This window comes from Ranitomeya imitator, chromosome 8 (assembly GCF_032444005.1).
Source record: "Ranitomeya imitator isolate aRanImi1 chromosome 8, aRanImi1.pri, whole genome shotgun sequence".
Classification (NCBI taxonomy): Eukaryota; Metazoa; Chordata; class Amphibia; order Anura; family Dendrobatidae; genus Ranitomeya; species Ranitomeya imitator.
The window spans coordinates 155,833,990-155,859,341 of record NC_091289.1 but is presented as its reverse complement, the minus strand read 5'-3'; the positions used below and the strand labels follow the sequence as shown (position 1 = coordinate 155,859,341).

The window sequence follows — 25,352 nt, the reverse complement described above, 5'->3', positions numbered from 1 at the left end:
CTCTCACTATAAATACAGGACAGGACTGACATGTGTCTCACTATAAATACAGGACAGGACTAACATGTCTCTCACTATAAATACAGGACAGGACTGACATGTGTCTCACTATAAATACAGGACATGACTGACATGTGTCTCACTATAAATACAGGACAGGACTGACATGTGTCTCACTTTAAATACAGGACAGGACTGACATGTCTCTCACTATAAATACAGGACATGACTGACATGTGTCTCACTTTAAATACAGGACATGACTGACATGTCTCTCACTTTAAATACAGGACAGGACTAACATGTCTCTCACTATAAATACAGGACAGGACTGACATGTCTCTCAATATAAATACAGGACATGACTGACATGTGTCTCACTATAAATACAGGACAGGACTGACATGTGTCTCACTATAAATACAGGACAGGAAGGACATGTCTCTCACTATAAATACAGGACAGGACTGACATGTCTCTCACTATAAATACAGGACATGACTAACATGTCTCTCACTATAAATACAGGACAGGACTGACATGTGTCTCACTATAAATACAGGACAGGACTGACATGTCTCTCACTATAAATACAGGACAGGACTGACATGTCTCTCACTATAAATACAGGACAGGACAGGACAGGACTGACATGTCTCACTATAAATACAGGACAGGACAGGACAGGACTGACATGTCTCACTATAAATACAGGACAGGACAGGACAGGACTGACATATCTCTCACTATAAATACAAGACAGGAAGGACTAACATGTCTCTCACTATAAATACAAGACAGGACTGACATGTCTCTCACTATAAATACAGGACAGGAAAGACTAACATGTCTCTCACTATAAATACAGGACAGGAAAGGACTGACATGTCTCTCGCTATAAATACAGGACAGGACTGACATGTCTCTCACTATAAATACAGGGCAGGACAGGACAGGACTGACATGTCTCTCCCTGTAAATACAGGACAGGACTGACATGTCTCTCACTATAAATACAGGACAGGACAGGACAGGACTGACATATCTCTCACTATAAATACAAGACAGGACTAACATGTCTCTCACTATAAATACAAGACAGGACTAACATGTCTCTCACTATAAATACAAGACAGGACTGACATGTCTCTCACTATAAATACAGGACAAGACTGACATGTCTCTCACAATAAATACAGGACAGGACTGACATGTCTCTCACTATAAATACAGGACAGGACTGACATGTCTCTCACTATAAATACAGGACAGGACTGACATGTCTCTCACTATAAATACAGGACAAGACTGACATGTGTCTCACTATAAATACAGGACAGGACAGACATGTGTCTCACTATAAATACAGGACAGGACTGACATGTCTCTCACTATAAATACAAGACAGGACAGACATGTCTCTCACTATAAATACAGGACAGGACTGACATGTCTCTCACTATAAATACAGGACAGGACTGACATGTCTCTCACTATAAATACAGGACAAGACTGACATGTGTCTCACTATAAATACAGGACAGGACAGACATGTCTCTCACTATAAATACAGGACAGGACAGACATGTGTCTCACTATAAATACAGGACAGGACTGACATGTCTCTCACTATAAATACAAGACAGGACTGACATGTCTCTCACTATAAATACAGACAGGACTGACATGTCTCTCACTATAAATACAGGACAGGACAGACATGTGTCTCACTATAAATACAGGACAGGACTGACATGTGTCTCACTATAAATACAGACAGGACTAACATGTCTCTCACTATAAATACAGACAGGACTAACATGTCTCTCACTATAAATACAGGACAAGACTGACATGTCTCTCACTATAAATACAGGACAGGACTGACATGTCTCTCACTATAAATACAGGACAGGACAGACATGTGTCTCACTATAAATACAGGACAGGACTGACATGTCTCTCACTATAAATACAGGACAGGACTGACATGTCTCTCACTTTAAATACAGGACAGGACAGACATGTGTCTCACTATAAATACAGGACAGGACTGACATGTCTCTCACTATAAATACAGGACAGGACTGACATGTCTCTCACTATAAATACAGGACAGGACTGACATGTCTCTCACTATAAATACAGACAGGACTGACATGTCTCTTACTATAAATACAGGACATGACTAACATGTCTCTCAATATAAATACAGGACATGACTTACAGGCGCCTGCTCGGAGCAGGCGCCTGTAAGCCTGGAGCAGTGCACGTCAGATCGCTAATCTGACACAGTGCTCTGCAAAGTGTCAGATCAGCGATCTGTCACTATATAGTGATGTCCCGTCCTCGGGCAATGTGATAATGTAAATATATATATATATATATATATATATTTAGATGTGTAAAAAAAAAACTATTCCTAAATAGCAAAAAAAAAAAATATTCTTCCAATAAATACATTTCTTTATCTAAATAAAAAAAAAACAATGAAAGTACACATATTTAGTATCGCTGCGTCCGTAACGACCCGACCTATAAAACTGTCCCACTAGTTAACCCCTTCAGTGAACACCGTACAAAAAAAAAAAAAACAGGCAAAAAGCAACGCTTTATTATCATACCGCTGAACAAAAAGTGAAATAACACACGATCAAAAAGACGGATATAAATAACCATGGTACCGCTGAAAATGTCATCTTGTCCCGCAAAAAAGGAGCTGCCAAACAGCATCATCAGTGAAAAAATAAAAAAGTTATAGTCCTCAGAATAAAGCGATGCAAAAATATATTTTTTTCAATAAAATATTTTTTATCGTATAAAAGCGCCAAAACATAAAAAAAATACAAATGAGGTATCGCTGTAATCGTACTGACCCAAAGAATAAAACTGCTTTATCCATTTTACCAAACATGGAACGGTATAAACGCTCCCCACAAAAGAAATTCATGAATAGCTGGTATTTGGTCATTCTGCCTCACAAAAATCTGAATAAAAAGCGATCAAAAAATGTCATGTGCCCGAAAATGTTACCAATAAAAACATCAACTCGTCCCGCAAAAACAAGACTTCACATGACTCTGTGGACCAAAATATGAAAAAATTATAGCTCTCAAAATGTGGAGACACAAAAACTATTTTTGGCAATAAAAGCGTCTATAAGTGTTTAACAGCTGCCAATCATAAAAATCCGCTAAAAAACCCGCTATAAAAGCAAATCAAACCCCCCTTCATCACCCCCTTAGTTAGGGAAAAATAATACAATTAAAAAAATGTATTTATTTCCATTTTCCCATTAGGGTTAGAGATTGGGTTAGGGCTAGGATTAGGGCTAGGATTACGGCTAGGGTTAGGGCTAGGGCTAGAGTTAGGGCTAGGGTTAGGGCTAGAGTTAGGGTTGGGGCTAGGGTTAGGGTTAGGGCTAGGGTTAGAGCTAGGGTTAGGGCTACAGTTAGGGTTGGGGCTAAAGTTAGAGTTAGGGTTGGGACTAAAGTTAGGGTTAGGGCTACAGTTTTGGTTGGGGCTAAAGTTAGGATTAGGGTTGGATCTAAAGTTAGGGTTAGGGTTGGGGCTAAAAGTTCTCCCAACACATCTAGATAAGTTCCGTGGGGGGGTCTAGTTTCCAATATGGGGTCACTTGTGGGGGTTTCTACTGTTTAGGTACATTGGGGCTCTGCAAATGCAACGTGATGCCTGCAGACCATTCCATCTGAGTCTGCATTCCAAATGGCGCTCCTTCCCTTTCGATCTCTGCCATGCACCCAAACGGTGGTTCCCCCCACATATGGGGTATCAGCGTACTCAGGACAAATTGGACAACAACTTTTGGGGTCCAATCTCTCCTGTTACCCTTGGAAAAATACAAAACTGGGGGCTAAAAATAATTTTTGTGGAAAAAAATGATTTTTTATTTTCACGGCTCTGCGTTATAAACTGTAGTGAAACACTTGGGGGTTCAAAGTTCTCACAATACATCTAGATAAGTTCCTTGGGGGTCTAGTTTCCAATATGGGGTCACGTGAGGGGGGTTACTACTGTTTAGGTACATCAGGGGCTCTGCAAATGCAATGTGACGCCTGCAGACCAATCCATCTAAGTCTGCATTCCAAACGGCGCTCCTTCCCTTCCGAGCTCTGCCATGCGCCCAAACAGTGGTTTGGCCCCACATATGGGGTATCGGCGTACTCAGGACGAATTGCACAACAACTTTTGGGGTCCATTTTCTCCTGTTACCCTTAGTAAAATAAAACAAATTGGAGCTGAATTAACTTTTTTGTGAAAAAAAGTTAAATGTTCATTTTTTTTAAACATTCCAAAAATTCCTGTGAAACACCTGAAGGGTTAATAAACTTCTTGAATGTGGTTTTGAGCACCTTGAGGGGTGCAGTTTATAGAATGGTGTCACACTTGGCTGTTTTCTATCATATAGACGCCTCAAAATGATTTCAAATGTGATGTGGTTCCTAAAAAAATGGTGTTGTAAAAATGAGAAATTGCTGGTCAACTTTTAACCCTTATAACTCCTTAACAAAAAAATGTTGGTTCCAAAATTGTGCTGATGTAAAGCAGACATGTGGGACATGTTACTTATTAAGTACAGTGGGGCAAAAAAGTATTTAGTCAGTCAGCAATAGTGCAAGTTCCACCACTTAAAAAGATGAGAGGCGTCTGTAATTTACATCATAGGTAGACCTCAACTATGGGAGACAAACTGAGAAAAAAAAATCCAGAAAATCACATTGTCTGCTTTTTTAACATTTTATTTGCATATTATGGTGGAAAATAAGTATTTGGTCAGAAACAAACAATCAAGATTTCTGGCTCTCACAGACCTGTAACTTCTTCTTTAAGAGTCTCATCTTTCCTCCACTCATTACCTGTAGTAATGGCACCTGTTTAAACTTGTTATCAGTATAAAAAGACACCTGTGCACACCCTCAAACAGTCTGACTCCAAACTCCACTATGGTGAAGACCAAAGAGCTGTCAAAGGAAACCAGAAACAAAATTGTAGCCCTGTACCAGGCTGGGAAGACTGAATCTGCAATAGCCAACCAGCTTGGAGTGAAGAAATCAACAGTGGGAGCAAAAATTAGAAAATGGAAGACATACAAGACCCCTGATAATCTCCCTCGATCTGGGGTTCCACGCAAAATCCCACCCCGTGGGGTCAGAATGATCACAAGAACGGTGAGCAAAAATCCCAGAACCACGCGGGGGGACCTAGTGAATGAACTGCAGAGAGCTGGGACCAATGTAACAAGGCCTACCATAAGTAACACACTACGCCACCATGGACTCAGATCCTGCAGTGCCAGACGTGTCCCACTGCTTAAGCCAGTACATGTCTGGGCCCGTCTGAAGTTTGCTAGAGAGCATTTGGATGATCCAGAGGAGTTTTGGGAGAATGTCCTATGGTCTGATGAAACCAAACTGGAACTGTTTGGTAGAAACACAACTTGTCGTGTTTGGAGGAAAAAGAATACTGAGCTGCATCCATCAAACACCATACCTACTGTAAAGCATGGTGGTGGAAACATCATGCTTTGGGGCTGTTTCTCTGCAAAGGGGCCAGGACGACTGATCCGGGTATATGAATGAATGAATGGGGCCATGTATCGTGAGATTTTGAGTGCAAACCTCCTTCCATCAGCAAGGGCATTGAAGATGAAACGTGGCTGGGTCTTTCAACATGACAATGATCCAAAGCACACTGCCAGGGCAACGAAGAAGTGGCTTTGTAAGAAGCATTTCAAGGTCCTGGAGTGGCCTAGCCAGTCTGCAGATCTCAACCCTATAGAAAACCTTTGGAGGGAGTTGAAAGTCCGTGTTGCCAAGCGAAAAGCCAAAAACATCACTGCTCTAGAGGAGATCTGCATGGAGGAATGGGCCAACATACCAACAACAGTGTGTGACAACCTTGTGAAGACTTACAGAAAACGTTTGACCTCTGTCATTGCCAACAAAGGATATATTACAAAGTATTGGGATGAAACTTTGTTTCTGACCAAATACTTATTTTCCACCATAATATGCAAATAAAATGTTAAAAAAACAGACAATGTGATTTTCTGGATTTTTTTTTCTCAGTTTGTCTCCCATAGTTGAGGTCTACCTATGATGTAAATTACAGACGCCTCTCATCTTTTTAAGTGGTGGAACTTGCACTATTGCTGACTGACTAAATACTTTTTTGCCCCACTGTATTTTGTGTGACATACAGTGGGGCAAAAAAGTATTTAGTCAGTCAGCAATAGTGCAAGTTCCACCACTTAAAAAGATGAGAGGCGTCTGTAATTTACATCATAGGTAGACCTCAACTATGGGAGACAAACTGAGAAAAAAAAATCCAGAAAATCACATTGTCTGTTTTTTTAACATTTTATTTGCATATTATGGTGGAAAATAAGTATTTGGTCAGAAACAAAATTTCATCTCAATACTTTGTAATATATCCTTTGTTGGCAATGACAGAGGTCAAACGTTTTCTGTAAGTCTTCACAAGGTTGCCACACACTGTTGTTGGTATGTTGGCCCATTCCTCCATGCAGATCTCCTCTAGAGCAGTGATGTTTTTGGCTTTTCGCTTGGCAACACGGACTTTCAACTCCCTCCAAAGGTTTTCTATAGGGTTGAGATCTGGAGACTGGCTAGGCCACTCCAGGACCTTGAAATGCTTCTTACGAAGCCACTCCTTCGTTGCCCTGGCATTGTGCTTTGGATCATTGTCATGTTGAAAGACCCATCCACGTTTCATCTTCAATGCCCTTGCTGATGGAAGGAGGTTTGCACTCAAAATCTCACGATACATGGCCCCATTCATTCTTTCATGTACCCGGATCAGTCGTCCTGGCCCCTTTGCAGAGAAACAGCCCCAAAGCATGATGTTTCCACCACCATGCTTTACAGTAGGCATGGTGTTTGATGGATGCAACTCAGTATTCTTTTTCCTCCAAACACGACAAGTTGTGTTTCTACCAAACAGTTCCAGTTTGGTTTCATCAGACCATAGGACATTCTCCCAAAACTCCTCTGGATCATCCAAATGCTCTCTAGCAAACTTCAGACGGGCCCGGACATGTATTGGCTTAAGCAGTGGGACACGTCTGGCACTGCAGGATCTGAGTCCATGGTGGCGTAGTGTGTTACTTACGTAGGCCTTGTTACATTGGTCCCAGCTCTCTGCAGTTCATTCACTAGGTCCCCCCGCGTTTTTCTGGGATTTTTGCTCACCGTTCTTGTGATCATTCTGACCCCACGGGGTGGGATTTTGCGTGGAGCCCCAGATCGAGGGAGATTATCAGTGGTCTTGTATGTCTTCCATTTTCTAATTATTGCTCCCACTGTTGATTTCTTCACTCCAAGCTGGTTGGCTATTGCAGATTCAGTCTTCCCAGCCTGGTGCAGGGCTACAATTTTGTTTCTGGTGTCCTTTGACAGCTCTTTGGTCTTCACCATAGTGGAGTTTGGGGTCAGACTGTTTGAGGGTGTGCACAGGTGTCTTTTTATACTGATAACAAGTTTAAACAAGTGCCATTACTACAGGTAATGAGTGGAGGAAAGAGGAGACTCTTAAAGAAGAAGTTACAGGTCTGTGAGAGGCAGAAATCTTGATTGTTTGTTTCTGACCAAATACTTATTTTCCACCATAATATGCAAAAAAAATGATAAAAAAAACAGACAATGTGATTTTCTGGATTTTTTTTTCTCAGTTTGTCTCCCATAGTTGAGGTCTACCTATGATGTAAATTACAGACGCCTCTCATCTTTTTAAGTGGTGGAACTTGCACTATTGCTGACTGACTAAATACTTTTTTGCCCCACTGTATCTCTGTGATTTAAGGGCATAAAAATTCAAATTTGGAAAATTGCAAAATTTTCTAAATTTTTCGCCAAATTTCCATTTTTTTCACAAATAAACGCAGGTAATATCAAAGAAATGTTACCACTATCATGAAGTACAATATGTCACGAGAAAATAGTGTGAGAATCACCAGGATCCGTTGAAGCGTTCCAGAGTCATAACCTCATAAAAGGACAGTGGTCAGAATTGTAAAAATTGGCCCGGTCATTAAAGTGCAAACCACCCTTGGGGCTTAATGGGGTTAAAAGTATTGTGATGCAGTGACCCCTGTAACAGGTAGGGGGCGCTGCATGGTCTCCCCAGTATACGCACGGAGGCGTATTGAGGCCGTGAGAGTGCGTGGCAATTGTGTGCATGGATGTGATAGTGAGACAGTGTCTGGCATTGTGGTTAATGGGAGGTATGTGTCACAGGGATGGATGCTCCCTGCGATGCAACCCGGAGTATCTTGTCTTTAGAGCGCGTGAGCACGGAAGATGTCATTTAGTGCACCTGGGTCCGGGTTGCGGGTAGCTATGAGAGATGGGAGGGTCTGGCTACCCACATACCTCACAGTGAGTACCCCCACTCAGAGTATCTTTTTCCCTGCAGGAGTTTGAGGACCTGCAGTGATGTCATGATCATGTGACCAGTGCATGTGATGTTACCTCACCTGTGGGTGTGGTTACAGGCTACCTAAAGGAGGTGTGTTAGCACATGGTGTGAGTGTCGGTGAGTCTGTCAGGATGGACAGACTTGCATGTGTCCAGGCAGGACACTACAGAGCATTCCTGTATGCTCTCTGAGTGTATGTTCCTGTAGGCTCTCTGAGTGTGGACCTGAGTGGTTCTGTGCTGGACAGTCCTGGAAGCCTAAGTGTTGGGAGTGTTGACTCCCTGGAGAGCACGTGGTGGGACTCTGGTACGGGTGGCCTGGGGTGTTGGATGGTCCCAGCCGGGCGACGGACGTCCTGAAGATCACCCGGACAGGTCACCTGTGGTGAGGACCATGGACTGATGAGGAGTCAACCTGTGGAGCAGGAGCTCTTACGAGGTAACCCCGGGTCTGGGGAAAGGACTATGTGCCTTAATGAAGGTCAGTTATTGAATTGTGTGGCATGCAGTCACCCAGGACAACTGGACAAAGTAAAGTCCTGCATGTTTACTTACTGACTGTGCTTCAAAGCCGTATATTGTGAAGTGCTAAGTATTATGTGAGGTCTGTGATGTGGAGCATGGCCTTCTGTGGTTTATGCTGAGTGGATAATAAACCACATGGACTATTTATGTGAAAAACCGTGCCTGTCTAAGTTTATCCTGCTGACAAGCGATTATTCCCCAATACGCTAGTGAGCGCTATCTTACATATGGTGCTTCGAATGCGGGCATCGTTCCAGGTGGCACGTACAGAGTTAATTGCTGTGGCTCGGCGTGGCCACGAAGATGGCGTCTAGCCTGTAACTCGGCGGGGTTACGAAGGTGACAAGCATCTGGCTGTGGATCGGCGGGTCCACGAAGGTGACAAGCGGCTTGCTGTGGATCGGCGGATCCACGAAGTTTGCGGTGGAGCCGTGCAGAGCCTTGTGGAGCATAGCTGCAATTGCAGCAAGAGGTTGCACAGCAGCTGGAGCTGCAGTGGCAGTGGCTTGTCGTCGGCAGCCGGAGGTGCCGGTTATACGTGTTTGCAGCGGGAGCTGTGGCAGTACCAGTAGGAGCTGGTGAAGTGACATTAAAAAAAAAAAAAAAAATTTTTACCCCTTTTCCCAGATCGTGCAGACTCTTAAAGGGCCAGTACAAGCCCAGAGACATAGTGGTGTACTGTGCGAACTGGGGCCTGAGTGCCGTGGGGAAGTCCACGGGGTGCACCCCAGGGAAGGAAGTGTCCCTAGAAGTGGGCGGGGACCCAAACGGGGATGGTTGGCCAAAAGGGGGTGGAGTCCCAAAAAGGGGCGGTAACCCGAAGAGGGGTAGGAGCCCAAAAAGAGGTGGAATCTCGGGACATGGTTGTTTCCCAAAAGGGGGAGGAGCGTGTTAGGAGTCGAGTTTCCTCTGCTGCACAGGGGGAATCTCGATCCGTCTCCGCTGCGGTCTCCCATTCTTCTCCAGCCGCAGTGGAGTCTGCTCAGCAGGGTCGTCGCTCCCAGTGTCTTGCTCGCTCTCACTCTGTACAGAGAGTTACTGCTGCTTCTTCAGCTCCTGCCATTAAAGTCAGTGCTGGTCAGCGGCGAGCAGACTTCCCTGGGACTAAGTCCTTGTTTGCGCACACTGAGCATGCCCAGAGCAAGATCTCCCGTTGGAGATCGAGGGTCATGTGCTCTGGCTCTGCAGCGCATTCCATTGGTCCTCTTGGCAGGCCCTGGAAGGGCAAAGTTTCTGTGGCCACTTCCTGTCCTGCAATTATATAAACTGCGCATGACCGCACGGCCATTCGCTAGTGTACAATTGAATACTTGTGTTTGTTGTGAGTGCAAGTCGTTCATTAAATACCCCTACCCTATTGTATGACTGTTCGCGTATGGAGTATGGCTGCTATCTAGCGCCCGACAAATCACTCAACGTGTCACACACGTATCAGCGTCTATTGCTGTGACCGCCAGTGCGGCGCCACGCGCCAGTAGTGCGCTTCCTGACCCACGTCTGGGTGCTTAGTGGTGCCTGCCAGCACGGCACAGTTCGCACTTCGGTGCTCTAATTATAAGAGTTGCCTAACACACCCTGTTGCGGTGTTGTGTCAGCAAGTGGTCTAATCGGACTTCAATCCTAGTTGGGGTTAAGTTCGCTGACTGCTTGCTCGCCTTCTATGTGCGGTACCGCGATCCTCTGACGCAACAGGATCGCTTCCTTCACGTTGGGTGAAGTTTAATAGTCCGTCATTACTCAGCAGCAGGTTCCATCTCTGCACGGTGGACCCCGGGCTACGAACGCACCGTACACTATCAGTCTTATTCTTTGGTGCGTTCCGCTAGCCCTAACAGAGCGTCCCAAAGAGGCACCGCAGACGAATTGTGGCCCAGGGAATGTAAATTATGTGTGTCCGGTATGCAGTGTAAACTATCCACCCAGTGAGCATTTACGGGGGTGTTCCCTGCGGATGCATGATATGGAAATGTGCTGACTGGTTGATTCTGGGAGCCCGGTGACTCTGGTGAGGGTTGCACCCGAGGGATTTGAAATACCCGATAGGAGGGTCAGAGTCACCTGCATCCATGGGCACACTAAGGGCTATCCAGTAGCAAGGGTGGTCCTAGAGATGGCTAGGGACAGTGCAATTCATGATGTCGCCTTAGTCGCAAACTTACCTTGTCCAGTGATAATTGGCCGGGACTCTGCGCTGTTCACAGACTTGTGGGAGAAGGGAGCTTTTTTACAGCCGTACCTTAAAGCATTTATTCCTCCCAAAGTTGAAGGGTCAGACGTCGGGTTGACTTGTGGGGAAGGAGCGTCTGCCCAACTTACGGACATGTCACCTGATGTGCACCCCAAGAAGACTGTAAGTGACGTGGGTAATAAAGCCTCTGAAGCTGACACCCGGTTAGAGAGCAGCTGGAAGGTTCACCATGTTGTGGGGTGTGAGACTGACTCTGGGGGTGACTGTGACATGTCATGGCCAGTAACAAGCGCTAGAGCGCAGTTTGACGCTGTGCTACCAGAGGTACTGACACAGAGTAATGACAGGGCTCCACAGGCTGAAGTCACGATAGCGGTGGCAGCCATTCCAGTAAATGTGACCTGTCTAGATGGAGACGGCTGGCTCCCGGATGACCGATCGGGTGGTGGTGACTCCCATTCAGACGGTGACAAAAGCAGAAAAGAGGGCAGTAAGACTGACTCTGATATAAATAGTAAAACTTTGTCCCGTCGCCGGAGACGTAGAAAAGACAAAGGGGCTGAACCAGTTGCACCTTGTGAAGATGTGACAGAAGAGGGTGAAGGCTCCAGAAAATCTGGTGCTGAGGACTTGAAGTGTCTGGAGTACTTTAAAGTCCCAGGGGAACGGGACGAACCTAAGGATGTCACCGCTGAGACCCCAGAGAGGGTTGACGCTGACAGTGCAAAGTCTGAGGGTGCAGAAGTGGAGGAGGCCACCAAAGAAGTGGTGCCTGAATTAGATACCTCCTCAAGTGATGCATGCTCCACCAATCCGGAGGATGGGAGAAGCGAGATAGAGCTGCTCAAAGAGTCTCTCGAACAAGAAAAGGCCCTGAGACAAATGGCGGAGCACAGGTTGGATGAGCTGGAGAAGGAGGTCTCTGAGCTCAGAGGTCACCTGACAGCGTGGCACAGTGAGAATAAGGCCTTAGGCGAAAATGTGGTAGTGCTCCGAGAAGCAGTAGGAAGTCTTCTGTCAGAGGAGAAGTTACGGGTCCGAGACGTACAGCGGTCATTCCCGAGTGGTAAGGCGGAGCTGCCGATACCCATCTTGGCAAAGGATGTTGAGAAGGGTAAAACTGAGGAAGAGCTCACGCTAAAGGCAGAAGAAGACAGTCGCCCGGTCATGACAGATGTCTTGATGGAAGGTCCGGAGGTAAACCAGGAGCCATCTGTTCATGAAGAAAATGAGACCTCATTCTTCAAGTGTGTGGTGGAGATACCCGAGGACGTGCGGGGTGCGTGTACCAGTGAGGGTGCGCATGAGGCCTTTAAAAAGGCAGTAGAAGCATGTAGTGTGCACTGGGCACCAGAGACAAAACAGTTGGTGATACTGTCGACTAAGGAAGTCACAGTGAAGCGGGTGGCTATCCTGAGGGATATGCACCTACAATGTCTTCACACAAAACGGATGATCCTGTTGAGAAATGAGGAAGCCGCTCGACGTCTGGAGCTTGCGAAAGAAGCTCAAAAACGGCTAGGCTTTGTGGAAGAAGTCATCCTGGTGGGGAAAATCGTCGGAAGACTTGGGAGAGTGATGCAGGAGATAGTGAATAAATCCGGTGTGAAGAGACTGAGGATTCTGGCTGATGACGAGGCCCAGGACGTGGGTGAAGATGGGATGGTTCCATTCCTAATTGTCGGGTCCATTGAGAGTCTTGAGAATATCCGGATGCTCCTGGGGTATCGCGTGGCATACCTAAAAGAAATCGAGCAGCTAAGACGTGAGAGGGAGCAAACCAATAAAGAGCTGCAGAAAATGCAAAACAGATGGCCGCCAGCATCATCTCACAGGATAGAGAGGCGAAAAGGTTCGCTAAGGGCTGAAAGTCCTCAAGATGAAGCTAACAGAGGACATAAGGACAAGAGAAGAAATGGCCAGCAGAGTGGTTACAGAAATAGGCCTGATGAAAGAGACAAAAGTAGTGTCGTCTCAGTTAGCTCAGGGCTGAGTGACTTAGGTGGGAGACCCGGTAGTGGGCGTGTTGACAAACAGTCAGTCCAGACAGGTCGTATGGGTGCAAGGGGATTGCGACGCCAGATTGACCATGATGCCCAAACCCGACTGAGAGAGCCCTCTCGACTGGTAGGGCAAGGTGACTTGGGTACCCGGTCTCGAGGCCCCTAGGTTGAGACAAATGTTCAACCCCACAAGTTTGAACAGAGGGGGGGTATGTGATGCAGTGACCCCTGTAACAGGTAGGGGGTGCTGCATGGTCTCCCCAGTATGCGCACGGAGGCGTATTGAGGCCGTGAGAGTGCGTGGCAATTGTGTGCATGGATGTGATAGTGAGACAGTGTCTGGCATTGTGGTTAATGGGAGGTATGTGTCACAGGGATGGATGCTCCCTGCGATGCAACCCGGAGTATCTTGTCTTTAGAGCGCGTGAGCACGGAAGATGTCATTTAGTGCACCTGGGTCCGGGTTGCGGGTAGCTATGAGAGATGGGAGGGTCTGGCTACCCACATACCTCACAGTGAGTACCCCCACTCAGAGTATCTTTTTCCCTGCAGGAGTTTGAGGACCTGCAGTGATGTCATGATCATGTGACCAGTGCATGTGATGTTACCTCACCTGTGGGTGTGGTTACAGGCTACCTAAAGGAGGTGTGTTAGCACATGGTGTGAGTGTCGGTGAGTCTGTCAGGATGGACAGACTTGCATGTGTCCAGGCAGGACACTACAGAGCATTCCTGTATGCTCTCTGAGTGTATGTTCCTGTATGCTCTCTGAGTGTGGACCTGAGTGGTTCTGTGCTGGACAGTCCTGGAAGCCTAAGTGTTGGGAGTGTTGACTCCCTGGAGAGCACGTGGTGGGACTCTGGTACGGGTGGCCTGGGGTGTTGGATGGTCCCAGCCGGGCGACGGACGTCCTGAAGATCACCCGGACAGGTCACCTGTGGTGAGGACCATGGACTGGCGAGGAGTCAACCTGTGGAGCAGGAGCTCTTACGAGGTAACCCCGGGTCTGGGGAAAGGACTATGTGCCTTGATGAAGGTCAGTTATTGAACTGTGTGGCATGCAGTCACCCAGGACAACTGGACAAAGTAAAGTCCTGCATGTTTACTTACTGACTGTGCTTCAAAGCCGTATATTGTGAAGTGCTAAGTATTATGTGAGGTCTGTGATGTGGAACATGGCCTTCTGTGGTTTATGCTGAGTGGATAATAAACCACATGGACTATTTATGTGAAAAACCGTGCCTGTCTAAGTTTATCCTGCTGACAAGCGAGTATTCCCCAATACGCTAGTGAGCGCTATCTTACAGTATATATTCTCTAAATGCCAAATAGTATTAGAGTATAACATAAAAAGCAGCAATAATGGAGCCAACCTCTGATTCATGCTGCTCGTGGTTCAGGCAGCATAAATAAGCTGACATATTTCGTCCTATAGGGAAACCTACGGATTATATGGCGGGAAAAAACTATTATCAAAACATACCGTTTTGACAAAAAAACACAAACCCCCAAAATGGCAAAAACAAAAACATTGTGCATGTAGACTTCTCAATAATTTACTATAGTGTTTAAATTAGGTTAGTTAAAAAGATTATTTATAATGCTTGAGGTAGTAGGAAATTTGTTGCTTTTATATTCTAGGCCATTTCCTCAGTATGCTGAAGAATGAAGGATTAGGAAAAGATACATTAAAAGAGAAAAGCTCACACTAGAAATCTTTCTCTTAGGGTTTGATCGTTTAGATAAATTATTTACAAGAACGCACAATGACTAGGTTAGGAATGGTACGGGGCAAACCAGAACTAAAGGTACCGTCACATTTAGCGATGCTGCAGCGATCTAGACAATGATGCCGATCGCTGCAGCGTCGCTGTGTGGTCGCTGGAGAGCTGTCACACAGACAGCTCTCCAGCGACCAACTATGCGAAGTCCCCTGGTAACCAGGGTAAACATCGGGTTACTAAGCGCAGGGCCGCGCTTAGTAACCCGATGTTTACCCTGGTTACCAGTGTAAATGTAAAAAAAACAAAACACTACATACTTACATTCCGGTGTCTGTCCCCGGCGCTCTGCTTCCTGCACTGACTGTGAGCGCCGGCTGGCCATAAAGCAGAGGTATGACGTCACCGCTGTGCTTTAAGGCCGGCCGGCGCTGACTGTGCAGGGAAGCAGAGCGCCGGGGGACAGACACCGGAATGTAAGTATGTAGTGTTTGTTTTTTTTTACATTTACACTGGTAACCAGGGTAAACATCGGGTTACTAAGCGCGGCCCTGCGCTTAGTAACCCGATGTTTACCCTGGTTACCAGTGAAGACAGTGTGTGACGCCGATTCAGCGATGTCTGCGGGAGATCCAGCGACGAAATAAAGTTCTGGCCTTTCTGCTCCGACCAACGATGGCACAGCAGGATCCTGATCGCTGCTGCGTGTCAAACACAACGATATCGCTATCCAGGACGCTGCAACGTCACGGATCGCTAGCGATATCGTTGTTAAATTGTTCAGTGTGAAGGTACCTTAAGAGATGATATCTGGAGTCTTGCACAATAAAAACAGCTTCTGTTTTTCTGTGTATAAAGCCAACTACAAAATCCTTTAGGTATAATCTTGTAAGAACCACTCCTCCTCCCATTAAAGTTTTCATCCTTTTACTATATTGCAATCATCATATTATATAGCACTGTGCATTTACAATTGCTCATTTTGCCTTGCCAGCCATTTCCTCTCTATTCTCTGTTTTATGTAGAAACAGGAAGTCTCTTGTCCCTGCATTTATAATTCCCCTCTTCATCTCCTGACCCAGATGCTCCCTTCCTCTGTCAGGGACTTTTGCAGTGACTTGTGGCTGATACAGGAAAAAATCATCTTCTGTTTCTATATAGAGCATAGATGGATTTAGCTAATCAGTTTTAATCCTGTGATGTCATAGACCTAATGGAAAAGAGAAGAATTAACTGGGTAGAAAAGCAAATTGAGCAATTGTAAGTCCACACTGCTAAATAATATGATGATTGCAATTAAGAAGATAAAAATTGTGATGCGAGTGCTTCTTTAAAAGATGACCAGTAGAGATGAGTGGATAAGGCAAAACTTCAATTTCGCCTGTTTGCTCTCTAGACTTCACAGCATAATAAACGTAAGATGTTAAAAATGAAGAAAAAAAAAATCCTTCTACTCACCTTACCGCTCACCTCTCAGGCCTCTCTGCTCCACACCATCACTGGTCCAGTACTTACTGCCTATCACACTAGACTAGGGCTTCCAAATCTGATTACGCCAAGGAGGGTTCTGAGCAAGCGCATGTAAATTCATGACATCATATAATCACAACATGGGCCTTGAGCTTAAGCACACATGCACAAAACCGTTCAGGGCCTCATCAGAGTCAGAAATTGTAGCCTTTTGTGAAGAGGCCAGGAGATTCAGAGCAAACAGTGGTGATCACAAAATGTGGCCAGGACTGAACAAGTGACAGTGAAAAGAAAATAGACCAGAAAGGTGAGCGGTAGGATGATTTTTTTTTTATTTTTCAACATTTTGATCGCTATTTACAGCTCAAGCTCTAGTACCCTGCATAATTTGTTTTTTGTTGGTCTTTTTTCACTTTTTGCACGTTGCACCTTGACACTGTGTTCTGTACGCACGACTACATGTAGTCGTTTTTAAGTTATAACTTAGTAACATTTAAGTTTTAAATATATGATGGGTATCCATTGCTAATTTTATCTATTTACAGCTCAGAAAAGTGGTGGGCATTAACCATTTTCTTGCTGAATCTACACGGAAACACGGGACTCTATTGTGATTAATTCTGTTAGAGTTCTATAGATCTATGTTTCCTGATCGCAATGCATACTACGGGATAGTGTCCCTCTTTTCTTTTTCAGTTCCTTTCTTTAAACTACTTTACATTTTTTTAATATATTGATATTAATAAAATATTATGTTTTATGAAGAAAAGTGTACTTCATTTTTTACCTGGGTATTAGTTTACCAATAGGTACATTGGATGGGGTTATTATAAAATTTATTGAAGTACAGCCCATTTATTAGGGTGACTGTGACATTAAAAGGACAAAAATGTGTTACAAACAGATGGGAGAGCAGGAATCCCTCATGTGTCTGTGTATTTTGTAGTGGGAGACATCATAGTAGCTAGTCTGAAGAAAAATGAGAAGTAGAAAGAGCGCTAGCAGAGGGGGAAACAAGTAAAATGCAGAATATAACTCATAAATAGTGTTAGTCATCTGAAGCTAGAGGTAAAACTTTTAAGCACCATTCCAGCATTCTTTTTATTATTTTACTGCGTAGAGTGGTACCGCTAATCTATGTTCCATGCCACTTGTATTTTATTACCAGCTGCAGTCTTCTGCTCTTCCCAGTGCCGCTCTGGTCTCACTCTGCGATCTTGTGACCGCACCTTCTGACTGACCAAAAGTCAAAGGTAACGGTCACAACCTCACAATGTAAGTGTATGAGACCCTTGTTCTGGCCTCATTCTGGCCCTCATGGACTAACATTGAGCAATGGCTTCTGGACTGCCAGCAAACACTGGAGTGATTCAGCAGGTGAAAACCTGCAGAAGATGACTGATAACAGAAGAAGATGGCGGTTGGTAAGTGTATTACTGGTTGGTAAGTGTATTACTAGGGGCAAGTAACTTATATTAGTGACACCACTACAGCGGAAAAAAAATTTAAAAAAATACTTGAGTGGTGCCTTAAAGGGAACCTGTCACCTGAATTTGGCGGGACTGGTTTTGGGTCATAGGGGCGGAGTTTTCGGGTGTTTGATTCATCCTTTCCTTACCCGCTGGCTGCATGCTGGCCGAAATATTGCCTTGCGCAGGCGTGTACTACGGAGGACAGAGAATGAACTTCAATCCAATATTGCGGCCAGCATGCAGCCAGCGGGTAAGGAAAGGGTGAATCAAACGCCCGAAAACTCTGCCCATCTGACCCAAAACCAGTCCCGCCAAATTCAGGTGACAGGTTCCCTTTAAGCCTTCAAAAGGCTAAATTCTTGTAGTTTTGTAGGACAACTGTGTTGGATAAAAAGAGATCTTGGAGCCCATAACCGCCAAAGTGCATTATAGAGAATTAAGAAGGTTGACTTTTGACATTACATGATGACTTTGACTGCAAAACAGGACACACAATCAAAAATTGCTATATGCCACTGATGCCTCATGTGTTATACAGGTACAAGGGGCTGCATTACAACCCATAGAGTACCGCGACTGTGATTGACAAGCAACCAAGCAAATCACAAAAAGTCAGACCCAGTTGGACTTTTTGCAGTAACCTAAGGCTTGCATTGCAACCCCATTCACCTGTAGTAGTAGTGTCATGTGGCAATCTCACAGTCAAAATTGCTTTGTAAGCCGAGTCTTAGGAAATTCACTTGCAAATACTCTTTTCACTCACATAAATCTAAGACAATTCTGACCCAAGTTGGAGATTAGTTACAAAAGTGACTCTCTGTCAGGCTCTTCGGAGGACACAGTGGATCCATACATAACACAGATAGACCATTGAGTTTAATAAGAGATGTGCAGTTCCTCATTCCTCCTGCGGGGCTGCTGCAGGGCAATACAATACTAATAATTTCCCGTACAGATTTTAGCTGATATTTATCATCACATCATCACATCTTGAGTACAAATTAGAAAAAAATTATTTTAATGGACAGCATGGTAAATAATAATGATTGAATAACAGGAAAAAATGTCATGGTTGGAACCACAAAAACAGAAGGCATTTTGCAAATTTTTGTAACTGTTTTCTTTTAATTATAGATATTATTACACAATATTATATTAAATTTAATTTTATTAGATATATTATTAAAATATGTACAGAACATTTATAATTCATTTTAACCCATTTATTACCAAAGGCCTAGAATACACTTAAACTGCAAAATAAATATATGGAGGAAATAGACATACGGTCCCCGATTAACCATTTACTTGAAACAGTTATTATGACAATAAATAAAGAATACATCACCTCTCGTCACTCCTCTCCCTCCTTAAATGTAATAGCAATTGTCATAAATGACTTCCAATTACAATGTCAATACTCCATGTACTGCAGTCAAGAAGAATGTGTAATAGCCGTTTAGCAAGGAACAATGCAAGTAAAATATTTAAAAAAAAACAGATAATTATCATATTTTGTTAAAAACCGAACTAATGGATATCGCCAGTAAAACCATAGTTTCATGTAAATTATTGCAATGAAATGGAGAAAAGGAGGAATTGGCGGATTGTACAGAACTAATTGGTCATATGAGGTTATACATTACTGTGGTTATTCTATAAGGCAATGAATGGGTTAAAGTTTAATTTCATTAAGTAGAAAAAGGAACTGGGTTGAATCCTGCCTAAACCCCCTAATCTTATAATAAGTGGTCAGTGGTTATCTGACAACACCATTTTGTGAATGAAGAAGCTTGCAGCCATCAATCTTAGCCTATAACTGATCCGACAGTACATGAAACTACCATCATGTACCAGGTCACAGATGGGAGCCCCTTTATGTAGGAGATTACTGAGATGTGGCATGTCAGCACTGAATGATTCATATAAAAGGCCAGTACTCTTCCTTTTTTCCCCAATAAAATAATAGTGAACCTTAAAGGGAACCTGTCACTATGAAAATGCCGTCCTCTCTGCAGGCACCATGTTATAGAGCAAGGGAAGCTGAGCAGATTGGTAGTTTTATGAGAGAAGAATCAGTATAACTTGTGTTTTCATCATCTTAACCTCTGTTTTTCCTAGGGTTTTGTGTCCAGTGGGCGGTGCTATCAGTGACTGACAGCTGTCTATGTATAAGCGTGCATAGAAAAGGAGCTGTCAGTCATTGATTGGGTTTTGTGTCCAGTGGGTTGTCCTATCAATGACTGACAGCTGTCTGTGTATAAGCATGCATAGAAAAGGAGCTGTCAGTCACTGATTGGGTTTTGTGTCCAGTGGGAGGTCCTATCAATGACTGACAGCTGTCTGTGTATAAGCATGCATAGAAAAGGAGCTGTCAGTCACTGATTGGGTTTTGTGTCCAGTGGAAGGTCCTATCAATGACTGACAGCTGTCTGTGTATAAGCATGCATAGAAAAGGAGCTGTCAGTCACTGATTGGGTTTTGTGTCCAGTGGGAGGTCCTATCAATGACTGACAGCTGTCTATGTATAAGCATGCATAGAAAAGGAGCTGTCAGTCACTCTAGGGTTTTGAGTCCAAATGGGTGGTTCTACCTGTGACTGACAGCTGTCTATAAAGAAACGTGCATAGAAAAGGAGCTGTCAGCCAGTGATAGGGTTTTGTGTCCAGTGGGCGGTCCTGTCAGTGACTAACAGCTGTCTCTGTATAAGCATGCATAGAAAAGGAGCTGTCAGTCACTGATAGGACTGTCCACTGGACACAGAACCCTATCAGTGACTGACAGCTCCTTTTCTATGCATGCTTATACAGAGACAGCTGTCAGTCACTGATAGGACCGCCCACTGGACTCAAACCCCTATTAGTGACTGACAGCTCCTTTTCAATGCACGCTTATACATAAACAACTCTCAGTCACTGATAGGACCGCCCACTGGACTCAAAACCCTAGGAAGAGTAGAGGTTTAAATGATGAAAACACGGGTTATACTGAATCTTTTCTCAGAAATCTATACATCAGTCTGCTCAGCTCCCCCTGCTCTATAACATGATGACTGCAGTTTCGACTGCATTTTCCTGGTGACAGGTTCCCTTTAATGCTGACCCAAGAATACACAGCAGTGAACTGCAGATCTGCGCTGCATTAAGACACAGCACATGAAAGCTCACGGTGACTTGAGACACAGAGAGAGAGAGAGCAGCAGCTTTAAGTCCAGAGAAAATAGAGAAAAGGGAGGAGGAGGAGTAATCGGAGAGGAGAGATTGTCAGAAGAGGGAGCTGCAGGCAGTTGAATCCAATCCACGATGAATATGGAAAAAAAATGCAAATAAAGTGGGATAAAGATCAAAATTCACAAAATGGGAAATCTGCATTCATAATGGCACGTAACATAATAACATGCAATAATGAGCGCAGAAACAAGTACTATTTAACCCCTTCTTGTAGTATCTGAATGAGTTTCTATTTAATAATAATATTAGTAGTAATAATAATTTTATGTCTGTAGCACCAACATATTCTGCAGCACTTTACAATTATAAATCTTACGCACATTGCATATATGTGAATGGCATGATCAGAGAAAGGTGCCAGCTTCTTACCAAAAACAGACAGCACATATTAATTAAAGTGATTCAAAAATGCTTACCACCAGCACGGGTACCCCAGTGACCAGAGAGAAGAGAAGAACTGGAGGGATATCACTGCTCTCATCAGGTCCTGGATAGGGCTTGGTGTAGGAACTGTCAAAGCAGAAAAACCCCTGGACATTCACAGTGAACGTGTCCGTGTACTCGAAGTAATAAGCCAGCATTACAGTCCCTGCCATAATCACCATCTGGAAATAAAGCATGATCGTCAGGGAGAATTGAAAACTCATTTAAAGAACCATCCACACAATCAAAGGCACAACCGGAGCTTTAGGAGCTGTCCATGCCACCAGTGCTGATATCTACATCTCTATGCAGGAGACACAATGATACAAGGATTGTCGAGTTCAGCTCCCTCGTTTCCTTCACCTAGAGAGCAGCTTCCAGCAAACAAGATCATCTACTTAATTAAAATGGTTGTCTGGATCCACTGGCAGATTTAGATCAGATGCCCACACATAGTAAGTTGCCTTCAAAGACTGATGCTTCAAGCTCAAGCATGCAATAACGATTTCTCCCTTTCGCCTGATCACTGATCCATCGTAGCTGCCAAGCAGAATTCACATGGTTCCAGCTGCTTCCCAGGTGGTGAAAAATAGAGGATAGCTTTTTTTTTTCTTCCTTGCCACAGTGCTGTGTTCGGAAAAAGAAATTCAAGTGGTGAGCCTGCCCCATTGCAAAGCCATCCTCTCTTTCCCACTATTGAGGTTGGAATTAAAACCAGAAATCCCAGCAGAAAAGGTTCAGATCCTCCCACTGTGCGGAGAGAGACAGAGAAGCCCTTGTCCTGATCTGAAGAACAGAGCTTAATAATTCTGAATTAGGAAGTGATATCAGCTCGTCCTTCCATAGAATACAGTACGTGTCCATCCATTGCTGAATAGGTAGTCGGAGTAGCAACTTGGCGCTGAAGGATCCTTTCTATGGCTATTACACATACAGTCTCAATTATGCAGGCATGTGTACTGGATGAACCTGGCAAATCACACTATTTTTTTTAAATCTCTGCAATGTAACGTCCCCCTTATTGCTTATACTCCTCCCCTCTAAGAAGCAAATGCTTTCTCTACAGCCTAGAATATAACATCCTCTTCTGCACTTTTACACTGGACAGTGACAGTCCTTAGCATGAACTCAGAGCTCCTAAAAAGAACACTAATTATATCACCTAATAAAGAAAAGCAGGGAAATACAAGGATAAATTTAGTGGCTAAAACCCTGAGGCAACCCGATAGATGGAAATGAATATTTAGCAGACAGGATAGGACCAGCCCGACTGGGTGCACCTTGTCGCGGTGGGATGGTATTTACACTTTTATCATAATAGTGTTAGCTAAGTAGCCTATGTTATTTACATGTACTATTACTATTTAATCATTTAATTACTACAGGTTATATACAAATTGCCTCTTCAGAAAAGTCTTGAACTCTATAGCGCCTGCTGTTGGAAGCAACGATCCTACAAATCACTATTGACCCTTTAACAAGCCTTGTAATATAACTTAGGAAAAAAGCCAAATCAGAATCTCAATATGAAGACACAGTGTTTCAAGCCATTGCCCCTCATCAATGCAAAGTATGAGAACTGATTTGGCAAGGTGAGAGGCTCTGGACTGAGGTCTAAGGGGTAGCGTTTCTCCTTGTGGAAAGTGACATATCAGCTCTGGCATGCCAAGATTAGGAGGATTATTCGCCGTGCAATGCTCCTATGGGAAAATTTAATTTGCAACTTGCCTCTTCAGAGAGGAAGAAGTTTGGAACTATATAGTGCCACCTGTTAGCCTCTCACCTAGCCAAATCGGTTCTCATACTTTGCACTAAGGAGGAGCAATACCATAAAACACAGTGTTTCTGCTAATTGACATTCTGTCTTTTTTCCTAAGACATATTGCAAGTCTCTTTAAAGGGTCGATAAAATGTGTTGTCCTCTTCTATACTTTTAGAATGGACAGTGACAATCCTTAGCATGGTATCAAGGCTTCTAAAAGAAACAATAATTATAGCACCTAATAAACTGTAAGAAAAGCTGCAATGACACCAGGAAATACAAGGATAAAATTAGTGGCTATAAATATGAGGAAACCAGGTAGGTGGAGATGAACATAAAGCAATAAATTGGGAGACAAGGAGGACAAATGGGAGCAAAAAGGAGAGTTTTATGTAAATGGGAAGAATATGAAGACAAGGAAGAGTATGTGAAAATTGGCAATAATATTTCTTACTAGTCTACCATTCAATTGTAAATTATATCGTAGCAAGCAACATTTTCTCCATCATGATGTACTAAACGGCTTAGCATCCTGCACTATCACTCTATCACTATCATGTTAGAGAAACCTTTTTGCAGTAGAAAAATAAGGGGGACAATACAAGTGTAAAAGGTTCTGAATAAACCAATGAGGTATTAAAGGATGTAACTGCTCATCTTATGAGGTTGTGTGACCCACAACAAAGGTTTGCGCTTTGGAAGATAGTAATGTCAGCTGCTGCATCAACAACACGTTGGAAAATGCAACATATTAACCCTGCTGTTCTGTTGGTCAAAAATGACCGACTTTGAACTTCAATATTCTTTAAAATATTCAAGATGCGGCTCTGAAACCCGTGGCCGACCGACCCATCCTCATTTAAGTCAATCAACCACAAGTTTCAGAACCGCATCTTGAACACCCCAAAAAATACCAAAGTTCAAAATAGGTCTCCCCAGACCGAACAGAACAGCAGGGTTAATCAAATATAAGAAAAGAACGTTGGTAAAACTGTGCTGCAGGTTCTGTATTCAGATCACCTATGGGGTTATAATCTCAATGAGTTTCAAAGTTAGCACACTTCATCAGGAGAGCTACATGCTGTGTCATGGAAACCAGGAGGACTGATCACACAGGATGCAAGCTGGGTCCATCACTATGATCCTGAGAATTAAGTCCAGTAGATGCAATGGAAGCGTCATGACTCACCACCTCCAAAAAAGGCAGGTGCCCCAGCCCTCGTCAGGCAAGGTCATGCATACAGTATTTTGGAACCAACATGGAGTGGTATTGATGGATTTCCTAGCTAAGTGTACCATGATCACTGGGGCATACTATGCTTCACTGCTGCGGAAATTGCGGGAGGCCATCAAAACCAAGATACGTGGCATGCTTACCGAAGGTGCCCACCTTCTAAAAGACAATGCATCAGTTCACAACTCACATGTTGCCCAAATGGAAGCATGCTCCTGTGGCTTTGAAATTCTACCGCATCCATGAATTCACCCGACCTCGCACCATCGGACTTCCACCTCTTTCCAACAATTAAGTTATTTTTGAAGGGCAAGCATTTTTCAGATGATGAGACTCTGATTTCCAAAGACGCAACGTGGCTGTTGGAACAACCTGTCGACTTCTACAAGCGAGGTCTTTATAGTTGCTTAAAGAGATGGGAGAAGTGTGACCCTAGGTGGCACCTATGTAGAGAAGGACTAATAACAGTGTCAAGTTTCATTGCTCTCAGGCCACAGGAAGTGGGTCGGGGGAAATCTTTAATGAACGCCTCTCACAACTTCAAAACCCATTGAGAATTAGATTAAAACCACATAAATGATCTGAAATCGCACATGGGATCTTGATTGCGAACTCAGAACCAGCAGCAGTTTTACCAACTTTTTTTTCTTCTACTAGAAACCTTCTTATGACACTTTGAATTGTCACACGTGTTGGAAAAACTGTTGGCTCCATTCTGAACACCTCATATTTCAATGTAATTTCACCAGAAAACTGGGATAATTGCAGAGATAACGCTGCAAGGTTCAGCTAAGCATTGTAGACATTGATAATAAATGAACACCTTGATACATTAGGACATTACCTTCTTTAAAAGAAAATAAATTGAG

General features: G+C 43.8%; 1 protein-coding gene across 1 annotated transcript in view; it reads right to left on the bottom strand.

Annotated features, from left to right (window-relative positions):
• PLPPR5 (phospholipid phosphatase related 5) overlaps positions 1–22,548 on the bottom strand; it is a 266,631-nt gene extending 244,083 nt beyond the window's left edge. Inside the window, exon 1 of the mRNA XM_069737680.1 lies at positions 21,481–22,548. Within this exon, the coding sequence (XP_069593781.1) occupies positions 21,481–21,711 (231 nt within the window). The 5' untranslated portion in view covers positions 21,712–22,548. The remainder of the gene's footprint in view (positions 1–21,480) is intronic.
• Between the last annotated feature and the right edge of the window lie 2,804 nt (positions 22,549–25,352).